Source organism: Microtus ochrogaster, chromosome 2, assembly GCF_000317375.1.
Source record: "Microtus ochrogaster isolate Prairie Vole_2 chromosome 2, MicOch1.0, whole genome shotgun sequence".
Lineage (NCBI taxonomy): Eukaryota > Metazoa > Chordata > Mammalia > Rodentia > Cricetidae > Microtus > Microtus ochrogaster.
In genome coordinates this window covers 26,118,435-26,135,042 of record NC_022010.1, presented here as the reverse complement: position 1 = coordinate 26,135,042, position 16,608 = coordinate 26,118,435, and the positions used below count along the sequence as shown (strand labels likewise).

The 16,608-nt window shown below is 49.9% G+C and overlaps 1 protein-coding gene across 2 annotated transcripts in view; it reads right to left on the bottom strand.

Moving 5' to 3' along the window:
- Positions 1 to 626: 626 nt before the first annotated feature.
- Positions 627 to 16,608, bottom strand: part of Auts2 (AUTS2, activator of transcription and developmental regulator) — a 1,102,717-nt gene continuing 1,086,735 nt past the window's right edge. For both annotated transcript variants that reach the window (XM_026784894.1, XM_013350687.2), the window contains exons 15-19: positions 15,146 to 15,287; positions 9,927 to 10,004; positions 8,426 to 8,509; positions 6,654 to 6,876; positions 627 to 3,885 (exon numbers count right to left, since the gene is read on the bottom strand). In XM_026784894.1, coding sequence (XP_026640695.1) covers positions 2,628 to 3,885; positions 6,654 to 6,876; positions 8,426 to 8,509; positions 9,927 to 10,004; positions 15,146 to 15,287 — 1,785 coding nt within the window. In that variant the 3' untranslated portion in view covers positions 627 to 2,627. The remainder of the gene's footprint in view (positions 3,886 to 6,653; positions 6,877 to 8,425; positions 8,510 to 9,926; positions 10,005 to 15,145; positions 15,288 to 16,608) is intronic.

Genomic DNA, 16,608 nt, shown 5'->3' with positions numbered 1-16,608 from the left:
TTCAGGAGTCAATTCTCTCCTTCCAAGTGGGTCCCAGTGATGAAACTCAAATTGTAGGGCGTGAGGGCAAATGCTTTATCCTGCTGAGCCCCCTCACTGGCCAAGATCTGGAATTTCTAGTCCTTCTGCCTCCGCCTCCCCAGTCCTAGGATAAGAGGTATGCACCGCATCCGATTTCTTCAGTGCTGGGGGTGGACCTCAGGGCTTCATGCCTGCTAGGTGAAGATTCTTCCCACTGAGCTACAACCGGTTCCCTGGGGATATTTCTTTTATTCAGAACATACAAAGCGAACACATAAACAGATGCGCCACGGCCAAAGGATGCTGGACCAGTTGCTGGTCAGTACCTGTTTTGGGAGGGTGAGAGGACCTTACTATTCTGGCCCTGGGGGATGCAAGGCCAGGGGTGGGGGAGTGGGGGAGTCTTTTCTAGAACTCGGTCTAGAGTGCCGGAGGCTTCTTTCCTAACTGTGAGTGGCACCTCGCACAAAGAAACTCTGGAAACTTGGTTCACATTTTTTAATAACATGGCACACTTACATTACACACGGAGGCTCCTCCAATGAGACATGCTAAAGATTCCGTTGCTTCCCTTCCTGTTCGAGTAGGATCCGGAAAGGACTTAATTTTTTTTCTTTTTTTCCTTTTTTTTTTTTTTTTTTACATACAAGAGAAACAGCAAAAGGCCTGTACAGAGAAACCCCTTTACAATGCTGAGAGCTACCACTACGGTTTCCAGTGCACAGAATCCTGGGGAGGTTTTTTGTTTTTTTAGTTGTTATCTTAAAAAAATGAAACAAAACAAACAGAAAAAAAGAAAAAGAAAGAAAACACTGCACACGTCGGGTGTCCACAAAATCTGAATTCACAACTAAACCTTCAGTTGCCTACTAAAATAGATCTCTCTGCTTTTAAAAACAATGGTCTGTAGTTTACAATTTTTTTTTCTTTTTTGGAAAAAAACAAACAAACAGGGTAACAATGTCAGGTAGCACTTTAATATACTAGAGGACCAAATGGGACTAATCTTTATTTCTTACATGTATTTTACAGGCCAGTAGACAAGATATATTGTATTTTCTCGGCTAGTAAAGTCATATTCTCTCCAAATATGTAGACAAGAGGGTTAATGTCTTTATAAAATTGTCATGAAGACATTAAGACTGATGAAAACTCAACATACACACACACGAGTACACACACTTGCACAAGAGCACACACACAGGCACTCACGCTGGCACAAGAGCGCACGCGCGCGTGCGTGCACACAGAAACACACTCACGCGCACACTTCTGCCACCTTTCGCCCTCGGTAATTCCTGATGGCTCTTACACAATCTACTTGTTCAGCTCTTCCCAGGCTTCCATTTCCTATTGGAATATCAGCGATTCACATTGCGCTCCGTGTACCTTCAATTCGGCAGTTACCGTGGAAACATAACCCATCCGCGAAGAAAACCCGGATGGCTTTCTTTCAGGATCTGTGTGAGTGTCCGTAAATCACATTATGAACGAGGAAGTGTGTACATGCTATGCGATAGGACTCGGGGTGGAGGGTGGGAAAGGCGAGGTTCCCACTTAAAGTTGCCTGCAACATCACGGCCTCAGGGGTGACCAGAAATTCTGGTGACCTGTCTGCGCCTGGCAGACACGGCCCATCTGCCTCTGATTATCAAAGACTAATCCCATCTTCCCTGGGCAAAGCTGCTTCTGGCTTACACTTCCAGAGGGGCGTAAGGGGGCGGGCGCACCTTTCCCCATTTCTCCAGGGAAGAAGACCACAAGCAGCAACTTCAGATGCAAAGTTCTAGCCTGGGCTCTGGATTTAAAGAAATAAAAAAAGGGGGGGAGGGGGAGAGGCATGTTCGCTCCATCTGAAAAACAAAAAAACAAACGGGGGGGGGGGGGAGGAAAACAGTTGTATAACATCTCAGGTAAGCGGTTGTTCAGGGAAAATATGACCTTAAATATGTTGTAAATGGATTTGAAAAGGCTCCTTTGAGATTTATGGGCTTTGGGGGGAAAGCCCTCGTGTTCATTGCATAGTTGAAGGGTTTAGCAGATGGGAACAGGGCCTCCTTGGAGGGCCGAGTTCACGGATATTAGACTTGTAAATAGCACATTTGAAGAAGTATTAATGTATTATGTTACTTAATCTTTACCTATTTACATCTGTACAAGTAAAGCTTTCGTCTTTATCTTTTGCATATATGAACCGTCAGCTCATGAAGCAATCTCTTTTTACACTCTATGTACACGCCCCCTCCTCTGGGACAGCTCTGGGTGATGGACGGGTGCCCCTCACCCCCATAGCATCATCAGATCCGTGTGTGTCATTACCTTCACCGTTTTGGTTCAAATCAAAATTTGATGCAAGGAACAACAAAATTAAAAAAGTAAGGAGATGTAAGGACAAACAGGACTGGCTAAAAGGTCTGAAAAATCCCAACATTAATATACAAAACATTTCAACACCCAAACGGAGTCTCTGTCCATTTTTTTTCCAAGGGGAAGAGTTGGAGCTCTGCACCTCTCAATTCTGGGGGTGCAGGAGTTGTCTTTTGAGTCTTGGGGGGTGTCCCTGGGGTTTTTTCCCCCAACTCTGAGGTCTGCCTCGTCCTCCTGACTTATCGAGCTTCGATGTCCTTCAGTGTGTGGGACGGTGGCCTTTCTCGGATTTCAGCCGACAGAGGCGTAGTCCTCCGGGGGGATCCTGGGCGGCCCCCCAGTGTGGAAATGAGCGGAGGTGGGGCGCTGAGTGCCGCGGTGGGCGGGGTCTTGTTGAGCAGTCCATTCTGGTGGCCCGCAGTAGGGCTGATGCGAGGGTAGTGCATACTGGGCAGGCCTGGCGTGAGCAGGCTCGGGTGTGGGAGGTGTCCATCCAGAGAAGCGGGGTGCACAGGGTGCAACCGTGGGTGCTCGTAGTCCTCCCGAAGCACGTGCAGCCGCTCGCGCTCATCTAGGTGTCCGCCCCGTTCATGTTCCCGTCGAGGGTCCACAGCTAGCGGGTGGTGGTGGTGGTGGTGATGGTGGCTATAATCATGAGGCTCCCTGTCCCTGAAGGAGCGGTCGGCTTCGTACAACCGGGGTGTGGACAGCCGGTGCAGGGGGTCATTCCTGAGCAGGAAGTCCCTGCCCAGAGGGTCCCTTCGGTGCATGTCCAAGTCACGGTAAGGATCCCTCAAGGGGTCCCTCATGGGGTCCCAGTGGAAAGAGGGGTATGGGAAGCGCTCTCCCCCTGGGATTGGGCTGAGGCCCATAAACGGGGTCATCATGCGTGTCCTGTCCAGACTACCGATACTGTTCATGGCATGGATACCGGTCACTCCCACGGTCATGGGCATGGATGCCAGAGGCCCTGGGTGCACGCTAGCACTGGCTGAGGAGCTGGGTGGAGGTGCCTCTGAGGTCCTGTGGGCCTGTGGGCCCTCTGTAGGTAGGTCGTGGTCTTCCTTGCGTTCCTCTTTGACCTTGACCTCGGCGTTCTTCTTGGGGTTCTCATAGGCCGGCTCACCCTTGCGTGGCTCGGCCTCCCGGCTGGAGGTGCTGTTAGGCCTCGTGCTATCCACACCTGGTGTCCTCACATAGGGTGACGGCACCCGGGACAGTTGCTTGGGTTCCTCGCCTGCTACACGTCCCTCGTGGTTATGCCCGTCTCTCTCGGGCAGGTGGCCTTCCTTGGCTTTGTGCTCTTCGGTGGTCAGGTCCTTTCGGGATCCCGAGTGGTCTCTCTCCCTCTCTTTTGGTTTATCTTTCTCACGAGCCTCAGTATTCAAATGACCCCTGGTCGTCGGATCGGTAGAGCTGCGGTTATGGCCCAGGGCGCTCACCGGGACGGGAGGTGCTGGGGAAGGATGGCTGGGGTGTCTTTTCTCAACGCTTTCCCTGTGAGGGGGAGAGGGGAAAACATGAAATGGGCTTGCCAGGCAGGCAAGGAGCAGTCGATGAGATGGTGGTGAAGACAGCTAGATCACCCAGGTAGCAGGGCAGTGCCCCATGTCAGGGCAAAGTCAGCGACCTGCTCTAATCTAGATTCTAGAGGCAGCTTCATGGGTGAAGGCCTACAGATGAGGGTGAGTGGGGGTCCCAGGGACCTGCCTTGATCAAGGTCACCAAGGAAGTGCACAGAGAGCCACTGTGGACCAGGGTGGTCACTGAGAAACACCGCAAGACAGTCCACGTGGTTAGCATCTCAGGAAAGCTTTGGGTTAAGAGTACAGGCCAAACACAAATTATGACTTCTTCTGACTCTGGATATAAAATTGAGGAGGGCAAGGGTTTAATACAGACAGGGGATTTCCACAGCTGACCCTGGGAACAAAGGCACTCTTCAGGTTGAAGAATGTGAGTATACACTAAGGGTAGTTGGAAAGGCAGCCCCACCCTCCAGATAGCTGGATTGTCAGAGAGCTCCAATCTCATGCAGAGACAGACTAGGCAGTAGCAGACAAAACCTCACTGACTGAGGACCCTGTAGGAGACTGTGAAAGAAAATTCTCAGGGACTTGGCTTGGTCAGGATGTCTATGGACTGGGGATAAAAGTCAATAACAGATATTAAACAGTCCAAACTCAGAAAGTTAAGAAGAGAGAAGAGAGATGATGGTTCCCAGGGCCCATCTCAAGATGGATGTGGAAAAGGTGAGGGGAGAAGCCAGAAGTTGTGTGGACCAAAGGTGGCAGAGATCAGAGTGCAGGGGACCACTGTGGGGGTGCTGGGGAAGATGGGGGAAGGAAATCCTGCTTCCTGCTAACATACACAGGCTGACAAGATGAGCCATAAGGGGGAAAAAAGATAAAAATATCTGTCAAGTGTCCTGACTTCAGTACAAGAGGCCTTTTCTCCATCAAGAAAAGCCAAAAGAAGCCTGCTGACTACAGTCTACATCCTACTCAACAGTAAGTGAGCCAGGCGGGGGTGGCGCACTCAGGAGGAAGAGGCAGGTGGATCTCTGGGAGTTCAAGGCCAGCCTGGTCTACAAGCGCTAGTACCAGGACAGGCACCAAAGCTACACAGAAAAAAACCCATCTTGAAAAACCAAAAAGAATGATGAAATAATAATAATAATAATAATAATAATAATAATAATAATAAGTGATCCAGGAAACCCAGGTTCCATGGGAGTGATCCCCTTAGCACTTTAGAATTCCTATAGGCTGAGTTTAAAAAGCAAAACCAAACCAAAAGACCCACCACTCCCTTAAATGGTAATTTATCTTTTTCCTCCCATAAGGAACCAATGAAAGACATCTAAGTCCATTTTTCTGAGACAGGGTTTCTCTAGGTAGCCCTGGCTGGCCCATGTAGACTAGGCTGGCCTCCAACTCAGAGATCCACCTGCTTCTACCTCTGGAGTGCCGGCATTAAAGGAGTACTCCACTTTATTGGTTATATCTAGAATTTGAAACGTTGACTTATTTTAAATAACTATGGCATATAAATGCACAATACACAAAGCAGAGGAAAGTCAAAGACCTGAATCAAATTTGAGCATTTGTGTGTGTGTGTGTGTATGCGTGTCTGTGTGTGTGTGTGCGTGTCTGTGTGTGTGTGTGTCTGTGTGTGTATGTGTGTGTGTGTGTGTGTGTGCGTGCCTGCAGGTGCAGACCATCAAGAGCCTGTGGAGGTTAGAGGACAGCTGGGGGCGTCAGACACAAAGGCAAGGTGGGACAAGAGCTTAGGGATGACTCACACACACACACACACTCACGACTGTTCCCAGCTTTGTATGGATGCTGAGGATCTGAACTCAAGCCCTTAACGCTTGCCGGGCTAAGTGCATTACCTACTGAGCAATCTTAAATTTCAATCCTAAATACACAAAGACATTACCAACAGGGGTTGGGGTGTTTTGTTTCGTATGGTTTTTTGCCAGGTGTATATTGGCAGGACTTAACATTTTTCATTCCAAATGAAAACAGCCGAAAGAGAGAAAAGAATGTGTGTTGGGCAGTCTGCACAAAAATACTGAGACATTTCTTCTTTGAAGATAGATTTTTTTTTTTTTAGGAAAGGGTTAGTTAGTATGGAGACAACAATGGTTAATAACATTAATAATTCCCTGGAAAACCAAACGCAAAGCAGAGCTTCCTGTTGCGGCTGTCTGAAGTCAGATTAGTCAAAGCAACAACCACAAAATTGTACTGATCGTCTGTGAGCCCCAGGGTTTTGAGTTTGGATGGCACTTGAGAAAAAAGAGGATGAGGTAATGTACACATGACTTACTAGAAGCAAATGAAAAGGGAGGGGAAAAAACAAACAAAAACCAAAAGAACCTATGGGTGATTGGATGGGCTTGGTGACTCAAAAGCAAACATGGCAGATACATGCTGTGTGTGTGTCTGGCTCCAAGCTCCAACTGGCTGTCTGTAGGAAGATGTGTACGTGGACACGCTAATGTTCCAGGGGCTTTGGGTGGCTTGTATGTGGTCACTGCTTCTGAGACAGGCACCTTGCACTACGTTCTAGTGACAGCTGACGGTCACCATCTGCTGGGTACCATAGAGTGCAGGGAGGGTCGCTCGGGATCGACTGGCGAGGACCTGGGGAGCTACAGCGGTCACAAGCACAAGGCTGGGGCAAGGGAGAGGGGGAGGCGGCTGGTTCTGACTGGAGCGTGGCACAGGGCGGCACAGGGCGGTTTCTTTCCGTACCTTTCCTTGTCATCTTTACTAACGGAGGAGTCTCGTTTATCTACATCTCTATCTCTGTCATGGGCTGCAGCGGACGCACTGCGCTCCAACTCCCCTGGCTTCAGCCAGGGCGGAGGGGTCGGGAACGACGGAGGCGTTCGGTGCAGCCGGTTCCAGGGCTCGTGAGGATTGCTAAAGTTCTGCACACTGGGGCTATCCTTGTGGCCGAACACTGAGTTGGGTGCTGAAATGGTGAAGTGGAGAACAAAAAAGGTTTCAGAGAAATCTCGATAGAAACCTGCCGGAGTGAAGGTACTTACCAAAAACTTTAACAGCATTCAGAGTTAAAATGAATACATGTTATTGGCAGCTGGAAAAGGAAAGGAAATTAACACACTCATTAGAGGAACACTCGTCCTACACGGCAGAGGCAGCTCACAGCTTTTTTTTTTTTTTTTAATTCAATGAAGAGGAAAAAGTGAGAAGGGGCGGAGCGGGTGTGCAGATGCCCCGTCGGACACAGGGAGGCATGCAAAGTTCCAGGCATGCAGAAAGGTGCACTATGACCACACGGCAGATGAACAGGCCAGCTCAGCAGCATCCACCGGCCCTCTGCCTACCACAGTCTGCCAAATGCCACTCCTTCCAGCATTAGTTACAACAGACATCCGAAAAGACCAAGCAGGACCGCGTCCTGGACAATGTGTGCTGGGTTTCTGTTGCTTGCTTGCCTCCTTCCTTTCTTTCTGAGACAAGGTCTTATGGATCCCTGCATGGCCTCGGACTCCCTAAGGATGGGCCTAGTGCCTCCATCTTCCCAGGAGCTGGGACTGCAGGCTTGTGCCATTTCCCTGTCTACGTATTCCTGGGCACGGAGGACTTCCTGCATGCCAGGCAAGTGCTCCACCCCCTGAGTCACATCACGAGGCCCGTTATTCTCCACTGTACTTTTCTTCCTCCTTTCAGTTGGAGCCAAGGTAAATGTCTTGTAGTGGCTGAACACGCTCCCACCACTCTGACACACAGAGCCTGGGTCAGCAGCGTGCTCTGCTTACAACACGGCTTGTGTACTTCAACCAGCTTCACTCTGACCCCTGTGTTTGGAATGTTCTAACCCATCACTGCTTTAGACAAACCCTCTCGGGAAAGGACACACACATTTATTTTTACTTCACGTGCCTGGGTGTTTGCCTGCATGTATACATGAATGCCATGTGTGTGCCTGATGGCCAGCCTGTCGAGGCCAGGAGAAGGCGCCAGATGCCTTGGGAATGGAGCTACAGTGGTTAGGAGTTGTCAGGTGGGTGCTGAGAACCAAGTCTGGGTCCCCTGGAAGAGCAGCAAGTACTCTTTCCCACTGGGCTACGTCTCTCCATCTCCAGATGACACTCTCTTTTCATGGGACCTTCGTTTTCATTTCAACAGGGTCTCACTACGCAGCTCCGGCAGGCCTGGAACTCTCTCTATAGAGCAGGTGGCCTCACACTCAGAGAGATTCCCCCTGCCTCTGCCTCCAGAGGGCTGGGATTAAAGGCGTGCGCCGCCACACCTGTCCCTTCCCTCTGTTTCTACATGACTTTAGGTGGTGCCGGGGGAAGGAGCTCCAGGCCTTGCCCATGCTAGACAAGCTCTCATCACTGAGCAGCGCCCCTAGGTTTTAGGCAAGTGCTCTATCACTGACCCATATATAAATTAGTTTTCCCGAAGTCTCCCTTCGTCTCCAAAGGTCTAAAAAGCCATATATGGGTCAGAGAAATTGTACAAGGGAGATAGAAAAATCAAGAGGTACTCACTAACTGAAGGGTTTCCAAGTCCACCGAAGGCATTGCCGCCGACTGCGGCAAGGCCCGTGAATGTAGACGGCCGGTTAAAAGGCTCTGTGAATGAGATGGAGAAGGAAGAGAGGGTAGTCAGGGACATGTCAGTGAGGAACACAGGTGTCCCAGGAGCTGGGAACACGACAGACTCTCCCGCCGGACTGTGTAAACGCATTCTATTCCTGTGCTTGGGTGTAGTCGCTGGGTGAGCACGAGTCCCAAGGGGGTTCATTTTCCAGGGTGCCATCCTTTCTGATTTCACCCTTGCACTTGGGATGACACCGGGCTAACTCAGGAGCTGGCATCCTCAGCTGCCTTCCTGTACACAAAAGGCTTCTGTCTCTGAGTGAGTCTCTCTTCTTCTCTCATGGCTTTAGACATGGTCTCACTGAACTCAGGCTGCCTTCAGACTTGATGTTAAGTCAAGGCTAGACTTGAGCTGATTCCCCCTGCCTCGTTTCTATCTGCTGAGATTACATGCATGAACAAAAAAAAAGACGATGCCAGGCTGGAGAGAGGGCTCAGTGGTTAAGAGCGCCACTGCTCTTCCAGAGGACCTGGAGTGTGACTCCCAGCACCCACAGGGCAGCTCACAATTGTCTACAACTCCAGTTCCAGGGAACCTGATACCCACTTTTGGCCTCCAAGGGCAATGCAGACACACACACACAGGAATTCGTAAAGGCGAAACACCCATACAGGTAAAATACAAGTAATAAAAGCTGGGTGGTGGTAGCGTATGCCTTAAATATCAACATTCGGCAGAGGAAGACAAATCTCTGTTGAGTTTTAAGGCTAGCCTGATCTACATAATGAGTTCCAAGACAGCCAGAGTTACAGAGACCTTGTCTCAAAATTCCAAATAATAGTAATATAATTCTCCTATATATTCCCCACCAGGCACCACTGCCTGCGACTGCCTGCACACTTCCCGGAAATGTTAAACAGAAAGGCACAGGAAGCATGCCTCTCCTAAGACGACACCTGTTAATAAAGTGTGAAAAACCACAATCAAAAAGCACAGCTCTTCAGTGCAGCTCTCTTACAACGCTTGCCACACCTGTCCTTCTAGAGGGACCCTCGGTGAGTCCAGCCTAAAGACACATGTTCTGAGATGCCAAGGACTACTTCCCTTTTCCAAGTCCCCTGTGATGGTTAATACCTACTGTCAACTTAACTAGATCTAGACTCACCTAGGGGGACACCCTCTGGGTACAGATGTGGAGTGCCTAGATTACCTTAAGGTGGGCCAGCCCACCCTTAGTGTGTGTGGTACCAGCCCACTGGGTGGGTCCTGAACTGAGTAAAAAGGAGACAGTGAGCTAAGCACCAGCATCCAGCTCTCTCTGCTTCCTGAATGCACAGCGGCTGCTACCCCACCACACCCCGGGGCTGAAGATCCCATGTCCCTCCTTGGAAGGCTTAGAGGGTGCCATGGCTAGGCTGTTGGGAGGACTGCGCCATCTTTCTGACTCACCTAGGTGAGCGGCAGGGTTGAGAAAATTACTGTGATGGGGTGGCGCCCCAAAAGGGGTCCCGGTAGGATGTGTAGCACCTGCAAAGCCAAGCAGAGCAACGGCAGAGTTTAGAAAAAGCCCGTGCTAGAGAGACCTAAGAAATGGTGTTGAAGTCAAGCTCCATTGCATCCACAGCTCCTGCAGATTCAACTTGGTAACAGATGATATTCTTGTTGGGGGCAAGAGAGGTCGCCCCTCCCGTCTTTCCCACGTAGCTTTTGTCAACTGGACACCAAGCTGGAGTCCTCTGCGAAGAGGGACCTTTCTTTGAGAAGATGCCCCCATCAAATTGGCCTATGAGTGAGCAAGGCTGTGGGGCATCTTCTCCACTCATGACTGACGTGGGCGGTGCCACCCCTGTGCTGGTGGTCCAGGGTGGTACAAGAGAGGCGAGTGTGAGCCTGTAAAGCAAGTCAGTAACTAATGATCCTCCACGCCCTCGGCTTGAGTTCCCGCCACCAGGATCGAGCTCTGACTTCTCTTCATGATGGAAATAAATCCCCCCCCCCACCTTTATTGAGTTGCTTTTGGCCATGGTGTTTTATCACAGCAAAAAAAAAGCAAACTAAGATGGCTAGCCACCGTAAGCACAGTCATTTACTGATTTACTGTGTGTGTGTGTGTGTGTGTGTGTGTGTGTGCATACATGTGTGCAAATATGTGCACGTGGTGTCCAGCGGTTGATGGAGAGTGTCTTCCTCAGTCACCCTGTACCTTATTTTGGAGGGCAGCGTCTATCGATGACCCTGGAAACTCTTACTGATCCTGCTACTCTGGTTCACCAGTCAGCTCCAGAGAACCTCATGGCTCCACTGCCTCAGCACACTGCCATGACTAGCTATATGGGTTCAGACCCTCGTGCTTGCAGTAAGCACTTCCCTGACAGAACCACTGTCCCCGCAAGTATCTCTTTATGAAGTTGATGGCACCAGCATTAGGCCTGGCTAGTGGGATGGGGCCGCATCTAGAGCACAGGGACCTTCTGTAACCAAGTTTGTCTGCAGGGATGCAGGCTTGTGAGTTTGTCCCTGCAGGGCTTCATAGGCGCCTCTAAAGTAGCATAGCAGGCCCAGGGCTTGCTTCTTCACCACACCAGGGATGAGTTTTTCACTTCATGAGTGGTCCTGAAGCTGCAGACAGTGCTGCCAAGTCCATTCTCATTACTGACGGGTGTGTAGGTTCTTAGCACCCAGGCTCTCACAAGGCTCGCACCACCAAATGTACTGCTGGGAGCTGACACTGAATGACGGGAGGCTAAGGCTTCTGATGCCTCTTAATTTCCAGGGCCAGGAAGACACTTTATTCCAGGTCGAATCCCCAAATCCTCAGTGTGGCTCAGCTGGTAGGATGCTTGCCTAGTGTGCAGAAAGCCCTGGACTCCATCCCCAGCACTGCATAGATTAGGTATGGCAGCACATGCCAGCCATACCAACACTCAAGAGGTAGAGGAAGGAGGGTCAGGAGTTCAAGGTTATCTTCAGTTACATTTGGAGTTCAAGGTCAGCCTAAGCTATTTGACTTGTACACACGCGTAGCACCACGTGCCTGGTTCCTGCAGAGGCTGGAGGGTGTTAGATTCCCTAGAAGAGAAGTTGCAGACAGTTTGGAGGCACCACGAGAGTGCTGGGAATCAAACCTGGGTCCTCTGCAATATTTGCAACTGTTCTTAACTGCTGAGGCATCTCTCCAGCCCCTCAGATTATATTTCTTTCTTTTTTTTTTTTTGTTTTTTTTCGAGACAGGGTTTCTCTGTGGCTTTGGAGCCTGTCCTGGAACTAGCTCTGTAGACCAGGCTGGTCTCGAACTCACAGAGATCCGCCTGCCTCTGCCTCCCGAGTGCTGGGATTAAAGGCGTGCGCCACCAAACATACCAGATCCCTTTTCTGCAGGAAGCTGGGAAAGGAGGGGAGGAGAGAACAGAAGTGTGAGAGTGTGAGTGTGTGTGTGTGTGTGTGTGTGTGTGTGTGTGTGTGTGTGTGTGTGTGAATTATGGAAGAATGGTATTTCTAAAAGCTTCAAATGTTAAAGCGGGCTAGGAAGGCAGCCCTGAGGGGGCTGGGAAGGCAGCCCTGGCCATCTTGCTTCACCAAGCGCATCTGTCCTCACACTTATATGGCAAACACTTTACACTGAGCCATCTCTCCAGCCCTTGATTTCTCTTCTGCATCATTGGTCCCTGGAGACAGCAAGGATCATGGGGGCCTGGGCTTGCAGAGTAAGACTCGGCCCATAAGGACAAATGCTAGAATCCCAGGATCTGAAGGCACCTAAGGGGTTATCTATCCACAAGTACTAAGAGTAAAAACCAACTTCTGCACAAAGTGAACATATTCCACAGCCTTCATTAGTCACCACCAGTGTTGCTGGCCAAATAAAATCTGGGCCACATACTGCGTAGTACATGCTAGTTAATGTTCTGACAAAGACCCTGGCCCCTGGGGATGCCCACATTTCCAGGATTATTGAAGCAAAAGAAGCCAATTCATCCATTTGGCTGCAATGAAGTCCGGGGAGAAATCTCTCTATTTCTCTCCTGAAATTGCTCTCCATGTATCCGTGTCTCAGAGTTTGGTGCCATGGTAACAGAGCCTTCAAATACATTCCCCAGGCAGAACCCACAGGAGGAAAACCCGAGACCCTGGCAAATCCATCCATCCCCACTGGTGATTTATTTGCCTTGACCACAGGGCTACTGCACTGATGTCCGGACTTCTCTCTTGTTCAGTGCAAGAGTCAATGGGTCTACCAAACACGAATCTTGGATCAGAGCCCAGGAAGGCAGTAGGCAGGATGGATACAGAGCATGTTCCCCGCGGGTCAGAAATGGTGGACTCCTTCACTGTTTTTGTTCCTAGGGATTCATACCACGAGCAGATGGAAGCCATACTGCTTGTTACTACAGCTAATGGGGTGCCATTACTCTCAACTATTTACTGAGCTTTGTGGCAGGGATGGAGAACTAAAAGCTGCTTTAAGAAACACTGAGTGGGCTGGAGATGTAGCTCATGGTTAGGGAAAGTACTTGCCCGGAACGCATGAAGACCTGGCTTCGATCACTGGCACCCCATAAACTAGGTGTGGTGGCACATGGGTTGTGGTTCCGGTCCTTGGTAAGTGGAGACAGCAGGACCAAAAGTTCAAGGTCAGCCTGGGCTACGTAGAGAGTTCAAGGCCAGCTTAGGCTACCTGCCTCAAAAGAGAGGATGGGGGGGAAGAAAAGGAAATAAAAGAGGAAAGAAGGCAAGCCATATGTTGTGGCACACACTCCCAGTACTCCAGAGGCAGAAGCAGGCAGATCTCTGAGTTCGAGTCCAGCCTTGTCTACAGAGTGAGTTCCTGGACAGTCAGGGCTACGCCGAGAAATCCATCTCAAACAAAAAAGATTGAACAGTAGCCCAGTGTGGTAGAAATGTCATCTCAGTACTCAGGAGGCTGAAGCAGAGCCTACGTTCAGAGTCAACTTGCTCTACACAGTGAGTTCCAGACTCACCAGGTTGGCTCAAAAAAGGAAAGAAAACACTGAGTCATTAAGGACACTTGGTACCAATAGGACCCGTAGTGCTTGGTTATTTGTGTGTGTGTGTAGGAGCCCATACTTCGGCTCATGTGCACAGGTCAACGGACAACTTCCAAGAGTTAAGTCTCTCATGTGGGCTCCAGGGAATCAAACTGAGGACAGAGAGATTGCGAATAAGTGCGCTTACTCACTGAGCAGCATTCCCAGTTCTATTATGGTTATTTAGTTTCAACTGCCCCTGCCACCGCCTAGAATGACCTGCTGAGAGAATTTCAACATTACCTAGATCACGTTGACCTGTGCGTATGTCTTGAGGGACTGTCTTCATTACTCATTGACCTGGCCCACTGTGGGCAACACCATTCCCTAAGCAGGGCCCTGAGCTTTGAGAGTAAGCAGCTAGGATGTGTTTATTCTCTCTTCGCTCTTGACGGCTGATGTAACATGAATAATTGCTTTGAGATTTTGTCCTGATATCTGTTCAGTGATGGACTGTCGCCTGGAAGCGTAAGCCAAACAAACCCTTTCCTTCCTTGAGTTGCTTTTTTGGTAGAGGTTATCTGTTATATCGACAGAAATGAAACTATGACATTACCCAAATATTCCACAGGGCTACCACATTTGACCCATATGTACCGTAAGTGGAAAGGGACAGTCCTCTGGCACCCTCTGCCCTCCTCCCCAGCCTGACCTTCTGCACTGTGGAGACATGGGAAGTGTGAGTTCTCAGAGGTGAAGTGAGTTGCGTTGTGAATGAACAGGTCATGAGTCTCATGGACAGAGCACTCTGAATCCTACAGGTAACTCCTCCACCATCAAAGTCAACCAAGCAATGGCAGTACGTTCTGCAGGAGACCAGGCAGCCAGGACCAAGTGGAGCGAGTTTCTTTCTGCCCTGTTTGCTTGTTTTATTTATAAAAAATATTTTTCGAGACAGAGGTTTGTGTAGCCCAGGGTGGCTTTGAACTCACTATGTACTGAGGATGACCTTAAACTCCTGATTACCTGTCTCAGTCTCCTAAGCTTGGGGATCATAGGTGTGCGCCACCATGCCCAATTTATGTCGTGCTGCAGATGGAACCCAGGGCTGAGTGGCTATCTACATAAATGCTCTATCAACTGAGCTATATCCCCAACCTTGTTTGTTTGTTTGTTTGTTTTGAGGAACTGTGGTCCAGGCTGTGCTGAAGTTTACCACGTAGCCCAGACTTGCTTTGAATCATTAGTGTTTCTGCTGCTGTTGCTTCCCTGGTGATACACCTAAGCCACCACACACACGAAGCTAACCTAACTTAACTGCGCACCTTCATCCTCAGTCCCTCAAAAGGCAGTGTGACGGCCACAGTGAGGAAACACCCACTAACTGTTCTGTAGGCCACAAACACATGAGGTTAGTTAGGATTCGTTTCTCTTCTAATCTGCCCTGGTAAGCTTGCTGATCTTTTCCAGTAGTTTTGCACATGCCTCTGATTATCTCTTGGTCCATACGGAATAAAAGGTGTGGGCACCGGTGACGCAGAGCCCATCTCCCTAGCCACGCGGAGCACTGTCTCACAAGCTGGCGTCACTTGTGCTCTCCAGCTATGAAGTCACTGGCGACACCGAGCCCAAACATCACTTTGAAGCGCCAGCTTTCCGTGCCAACCCATCCCCTGAACTCACCAGCGGCGGAGAACAAAGTCGAAGGTCGCGCCAGATCATGGGGATGATGGATGGCCCCAAAGAGACTGGGGCCTGGAGGACGGCTCAGGAACTCGGGCTTCAGCCCGAAGTCCAGCTTGTGTGGGTCCGACTGCATCTGTTTCTAAAACAAGAGGGAGGAGAGGGGATGAAACCGGGGCAACGGCTAAGAGATATCTGTGAGTAGCCCAAGACTGGTCTGGGTGGGTCAGGGCTGTGAACCTTGGACTTGGACTCTGACTGCCAGGCTCAAGTGTCAGAACACTGCCTCAGATGCCAGGACGCCAGTCTGGCTTTCCAGAGACTGGCAGTGGCTGCTATAAGGTAATGCCTGCTTCCTACACCAGAAATGTCTAACAGCAAAACTTCGACGTGGTGCAGTTTGAGAGGCGTGACCAGTTTCTATTTATCCAAAAACTAGTACCACTCTGCACACAGGCCATTACTGTGTTGTAAAGGCCTAGTCTTCAAATTCTTCCCCTACCATCTCAGAGCCCAGACTAGCCTGTCCTAGAGCCCACTGTGTAACCAAGGACGACCATGAACTCCTTATCCTCCTGCCGCCACCTTTACAGGAGTACACCACCATGCGCTATACGGTGCTAGGGATGAAACCCAGGGCTTCCTGCATGGAAGGCAAGCACTTTACAGCTCAGTCACATCCCTAGACCTGGGTCTTTTGGTATATTCTGAAACAGAGTGTCACGTAGCCCAGGCTGCCCTCAAACTTGTGACATACTTGAGGGTATCCTTAAACTCCTCATCCTTTTGCCTCCGGCTTCCCAGTGCTGAGATTACAGATGTGTACTGCCATGCCTGAATGCAACCCCCACCCCCCAAGGATTTTCTTTATTTCTCTTTATTGTGTGTGTGTGTGTGTGTGTGTGTGTGTGTGTGTGTGTGTGTGTGAGAGAGAGAGAGAGAGAGAGAGAGAGAGAGAGAGAGAGAGAGAGAGAGAGAAGGGGGGGGGGAGGTGTGTACGAATGCCCACAAAGTCCAGAAAGGGGCAAGAGATCCCCTGAAGTAGAGTCAAAAGGAGCTGGAGTTGCAGTGATTGTGAGCCACCCAGATGGGTTCCTGGACAGAAACTCAGTTCCTCTGGAAGAGCAGTGTGCTGGTCAGTGGTTTGGGATTTTTTTTTTTGGTTGTTTGTTTGTTTTTTTCTACTTGACAGAGGCTAGGGTCACTTCGGAAGAGGTAAATTCAACTGAGAAGATGCCTCTATCAGGCTGGCCTGTGAACAAGTCTGTGGCACATTTTCTTGACTAATGATGGATGTGGGAGGGCCCAGCCACCGTGTGTGGTGCCACCCTGGACAGGTGGTCATTCCTCCATAGCCTCTGCCTGAGTTCCCACCTCCAGGTTCCTGCCATGACTTTCTTCAGTCATGGACTGGGACACAGAAGTGTAACCCTTTCCTCCCCAAGTTGCTTTTCCACATGTGT